We start from the raw sequence: 6,000 nt of genomic DNA, 5'->3' as shown, positions 1-6,000 counted from the left end.
CATGGAAGAAGGATGGGTTACAATAAGGGATCAAAATTTTACTTTACATGGAAATAAACATTTAAAAATCTGACCAAAATCTCATCTCATCTCAGTTAGGGCTGAAATGATACACCTCGATATGATACGTATGGCAAAACTTACGCCACGATTCAAAATTTTCAACACGATACACTTTACAGAAGAAACCAATGATAACATTGAAGAAAAAACCAATTATGAAGATTCACAGTCAGAATTTAAAAGTAAACTGTTTCCAAACCGCGGAACGGTAAGATGCCTGCTAGCTCTGTAGTTTAAACTGATTATGTTCTCTATTGTTTTTGTCAGACTCGAGGCTAACAACAGTCTGACTCTTATCAGATGCCATTTTATCCCTCGTTCATGCAAAAATGATAAATACATACAGGTCAAGCCCGAAGTATTTTACCAAACTTGATTTTAAAAAATCTAGGCAATGAATCTAACATTGAATCGAGCGTTCATATTGAACAGTATCGATATTTCAGGGAATCGTTTCAGCCCTAATCTCAATATACAAACATTCCAAGGTAATGCAGATTTATCAAATCATACCCCTATGCCAAGTTTGGGGCCAAAGTTGGGATTCAGAGTTTTACATGAGAGTATGTAGGGAATTTCAAAAAATCCTGTTTAAGAGTAGCAGGGCTACAATACATTGTATAAACATCCCAACATTCCCAAATTGTGTTGATTCAAGTCTTTTTTCTTTTCTTCAAATTATGGATCCTGGGATAGAGTGGGGTTGAAATATGGGTAAAATTTTACATCAAACATGAATATAGTGAAAAAAATCTTTTAAAAACTATTTCTACAGAACAGTAAGGTCATCCTAGTGATATTGACTCAGGGTTTAAACTTTGCACTTTCCAATTTGCCAATTGCAAGTAAAATTTTGTGTGGGCGCCTAAATTCATTTTCTTGCTCGCCCACATGGCGAGTGATTTCTGTGAACAGGAGTAGATCTTTAGCGACCAGATGCTGTCCCAAGAGTTATTTACAAGCTTAATTTAAAGTGTTTTGGAGACCTCATCTAAAATGAAAGTAATTGAAACCATGTGCGATTTTAACCCAAATCGATTGGCAAGATCAGTGATGTCGAAAGAGCTAGAAGTTTTTGAGCTTACCAAAACATAGAGAGCATGACTGCAATCTTCATGATGATTATGACATAGGGATACGATAAAATAAAAAGCTACTGTCAATTAGTACCAAAAAAAGCAGCGTTGTTGTCAGAACAAATTGAAAAAATATTGGCGTTGGAATACAAATAATTTGATAATGAATGTTTTTGTGGTAGAGTATATTTACACGTATTATATAAAATAAAAAAGTATGGAAACTCGTTTTCAGCCTCTCTAAATATGACTGCATTCAAATGGTATTATGAATAAAACGTACACAAAATATATGATCCATTGGCATGTCTCATAGATTTATTGCAGTGTATTTCATCAGAAGTGGGCTAGCATGTTTATTGTGGACTCCCAGAAATAACATATCAGGAGCACATATGGCTCCTGGAAATTTTAGTTAAGTTTCAACCCTGTTGACTGTGAAACATCCTAAATTGTATGGATTCAAGTTCAGTTATCATGACTCAGTGTGGCTAGGGTGGGTTCAAAACTTTTCGTAGGAATAAAGAAGGTATAAAATCTTTTGAATAGCAAGGGCAAGGTGACTCAGGTAAGCATTGTAGTCTGTGTTAATAATGAAGTCTAATCATGGTCACTAAGTGTTGCTTGCATATTCTAAGTAAAACATTCTTTTTCTCGTTCATGATTATACAATACTTACACATTTGGGGTTGCTTTCCCCAGTTCATGATTATACAATACTTACACATTTGGAGTTGCTTTCCCCAGTTCATGATTATACAATACTTACACATTTGGAGTTGCTTTCCCCAGTTCATGATTATACAATACGTACACATTTGGGGTTGCTTTCCCCAGTTCATGATTATACAATACATACACATTTGGAGTTGCTTTCCCCAGTTTTCCCATGATGCTATGGTACTCCTTCCTAATGTCTGTATTAAAGGAACCTTTCAAACTCTCCAACTTTTCAGTTACCTCTTCTGGTATCTCCTACAAACAGACACCATCTTTTAAACACTGTCCATATATGAAGATTTGTACAAGGTACATTTAAGCCTGCATTTGGTCAATAAAAAAAAGATCACATTCACTACGTGAGAGTACTTTTCCCATAACATGAAAGAACAAGGGCTACAATGAGCTCAATGAATCAATATTCACTTTTCCAATGATTTTGCCTTGGATATCATTACAAATTGTATGGATAGCCATTTCACTCACTACCACACATGCTGCAGTGTTAACAAAGCATGAATGAATCTTGATAAATATATAGTACTTTTATTTTAAAGATTGAGAATTCCAAAAGAAATGAGAGAAGAATTTAAACATAATAAACAAATTTCATTGTTGAAAATACATGAAGGTGTGAACTGCAGTGCTTCACACTGGTCTTCATGAAATGATACGACACTTTATTTGAACAATTTTAAATTCCCTTTACCCAAGGGTGCTTTATGGCAAGTTTGGTTGAAAATGGCCCTGTGGTTCTGGAGAGAGGTCAAAAATGTGTAAAGCTTGCAGACAAATGGACATTGGACAATAGGGGATCAGAAAAGCTCACTTAAGCTTATAGGTCAGATGAGCTAACAAAGGGCCCATGGGCCACATCGCTCACCTGAGTCACCTTGGCCCATATATAAAGACTTTCCATATATATTTGCATGTAAAAGTTAGGTCCCAACCGACCCCCGGGGACCATGATTTTGACAAACTTCAATCTGCACAATGTCAGGAAGCTTTAAGGTAAATCTAAACTTCTTTGGCCCAATGGTTTTTCAGAAGAAGATTTTTTCTAAATATTATTATATGAAATCTTTATTCCCTATTGTGGCCTCAACCTACCCCCGGGGACCATGATTTGAACAAACTTGAATCTGCATTATGTCAGGAAGCTTTCATGTAAATTTAAGCTCCTCTAGTCCTGAGGTTCTTGAGAAGAAGATTCTTAAATGACCCCACCCTATTTTTGTGATTATCTCTTTTGCCCTTCATTTGAACAAACTTGAAAGCCCTTCACCAAAGGATGCTTTGTACCAAGTTTGGTTGGAATTGACCCAGTGGTTCTGGAGAAGAAGATGAAATTCTGAAAAGTTTACAACGATGACGACGACAGACAACAGACAAATTTTTATCAGAAAAGCTCACCTGAGCCTTTGGCTCAGGTGAGTTAAAAAAAAAACGTCTTTACCTGAGGAGTTTGTGAGCACACGAGATATTTCTTCAGAGTGACACACACATCATGTACCAGTTTCGCTGGAAATGCTTCTTTTGTAATCACTCGCAGAATCTAAAATAAAGACATAAACTGTTATCCTTAAAATATTGGAAAAAAGGAAAAAAGCACCATGCTGACTAATGATTTGTAACAGGTCAATGATAAATTGTAAATAAACACAAAATATGCATACCCTCGAGACACCTGCAGTCAGAGAAAGTGAAAATTCATTCCAAGCTTCTTCACCTATATTCTTTTCCTGTAAAGCAAGAACACAAATAACTGTATTTGCACAATGCATGTTCAGTCAAACCTGTATTTAAAAGCGACCTTCCAATGGGAGAAAGGAAAATAAGGTACATAATGACGAAAGGTCTCTTGGTTGTTGTTTTTCTGCAGTGAAGGCATACACTAAACTAGTAAATAGCAATACAATGGAGAAAATACCTGCACATGTATTTGGAATTTCTTGTCCCTGTCATGTCTCTTTTATTCAAATCATGTTAAAAACTTCGGAAATCTTGAACACGGAAATGATGAATACTCTGGTTATCTCGAAGTATTTTACCAGTACCCAACACACTATCTATCTGATGTATGTAAGGCCATATTTCCACACTATTGAACATAATAGCACAACTGGTGGTAGATTTTCATAAAGTATCCACCCCACAGATGTTTAGATATTTACACCTCTGTTAACTACTCTATTGGTTTACTGATCACTGACAATAACACAGATTTTGTTAATCAACTCCACAAGGCCTATTGCATTGATCCAAGTTAATTAATTGACAGCTTGGGTTTTATTCATTTGTTTCTCTTTCTAAAACCACGAGATGTGTTTGTGAAACACTGATGCCCCCACAGGGCAGCAAAGTTGATAAGTCCCTGAAACATTAGAAAGATCAATCCTCTAACTCTGGAGTTCCAATCACAATGAAGAAAGTGAACAATGAGTGAATGCTGAGCAAACAATGTACGCTTTGTGAATGGTGAACACGAGTGTTTGACGAATGGAAAACTGTGGAGAGCGCACAGAGAGCGAATGATGAATGCACGTTGAACAAACGGAAAAATGGGAAAGTAGAACGTATTAGCCAAAGTTAAAGTTTTTCAAAAGTTGGTCAAACCCAAAAGTCAACATCACAAGATCAAAAATTTTGGTACCCAAAAGAAAGGTCACATGGAACACACATGTGAAATATGAAAGCTCTATTACTAACCATTATGGCTTAGGTTCAAGTTTTTCAAAAGTAGGTAGAAAAAAAAACCCAGTAAAGGTCATGAGGTCAAAATTTTGTTACCAAAAAGAAAAGTTTGTCACAAGGAATACACATGTGAAACATGAAAGCCCTATCACCAACAATTCAAAAGTTAAGGTCAAGGTTAAAGTTTTTGCAGACAGACTGTTGGACAGACCAAAAAACTATAACTGCAATACTTTTTCAAGATGGACTTACCACATCTTTGTTTATCATTCCTGATAACAAGAAGCAGGCCTGGGTCTGTAAATAAAAAAATACTGTACAGGATAAACAATTACACTAGACACATTATACAAAACTAATGAACACACACAATTTAAATGGGAGCATACCTGGATAAAAACACAAAAGTTATGGTCATTCTATGAATAGCACATTCAAAAGACAATGCATGTGCATGCACGTTGGCATTTTTTGATAATACTAATCTTTACATTTCCACATTATCTACATATGACATGCTGTCAATATCTTTTAATTCTCTTCATTAATGAGAGTTATAGACATTTCAATATTATCCAATCAAAATGAAGCACACTTGCATGCAAGTGCAGCTTGGTAATTTTGATCATACCAATCAGTTTAGAATCTCAGGATATACTTATAATGATATAAATCTCAAACAATTTCACTGAAAAACAAAAAAGTTTGACTAATTTCGAAGTTAGTGTTATCAAAATATAATGCACATGCAAGCACTTGCAATTTCAACTTAATCCCAAGACAAAAAAAAAAAAAAAGACAAAAAAAAATGCTGGAGAAAAATAATAAGTTCTTCCAATTGTAATGGGGACTCTTATAAATGTTCCCATTTAAAAAGTGGTGTCATTCGAACCATTCAATTAACACTTACATCACATATTGTAAAAATTTCACCTCATTTCCTTCATTTATTGAAGAGCTACATGTATATAAGTTTAAGCATTATCCAATCAAAATCAATCTAATATGAGTTCACTTTCTGGACCTTGCCAATCTGTCAAGTGTTCTAGTAAATATACACAGTAAAATTTTCCATTTAATTCATTCCAAAAAAAAAAAAGGGGGGGGTGTTTTATAGAAGTTTTAACTATTATCCAAATGTGCATGCGCGATAGCAGCAATTTTAACAATGCTATTAAGTGAAGCATTTCATATTGTACCTATATCACAACTATCAAACCATTTCATTAGGAAATAAATCTTATTAAAAGTATATCGTCCAATCAAAATTCAGCGTACGTACATGCGTGTGCTTGTAAATATTTTGATCATACCAATTTATTACAAGTCTTGATACATAATTGCAGGATAAATTTCAAAAGATGAAAAATGAGGAAATAAGAGCGAGTCCAAAACAGAAAGTCCAAAAATGATGCACATGCATTCAGCACAATCAATCATCTTAAAT

General features: G+C 34.8%; 1 protein-coding gene across 1 annotated transcript in view; it reads right to left on the bottom strand.

Annotated features, from left to right (window-relative positions):
• Positions 1-6,000, bottom strand: part of LOC125659357 (myb-binding protein 1A-like protein) — a 47,677-nt gene that overhangs the window by 1,293 nt on the left and 40,384 nt on the right. The window contains exons 31-34 of the mRNA XM_048891018.2: positions 4,806-4,850; positions 3,536-3,601; positions 3,316-3,414; positions 1,999-2,114 (exon numbers count right to left, since the gene is read on the bottom strand). Coding sequence (XP_048746975.2) covers positions 1,999-2,114; positions 3,316-3,414; positions 3,536-3,601; positions 4,806-4,850 — 326 coding nt within the window. The remainder of the gene's footprint in view (positions 1-1,998; positions 2,115-3,315; positions 3,415-3,535; positions 3,602-4,805; positions 4,851-6,000) is intronic.

Source organism: Ostrea edulis, chromosome 1, assembly GCF_947568905.1.
Source record: "Ostrea edulis chromosome 1, xbOstEdul1.1, whole genome shotgun sequence".
Taxonomy (NCBI): Eukaryota; Metazoa; Mollusca; class Bivalvia; order Ostreida; family Ostreidae; genus Ostrea; species Ostrea edulis.
This window is presented reverse-complemented; position numbering and strand designations above follow the sequence as displayed.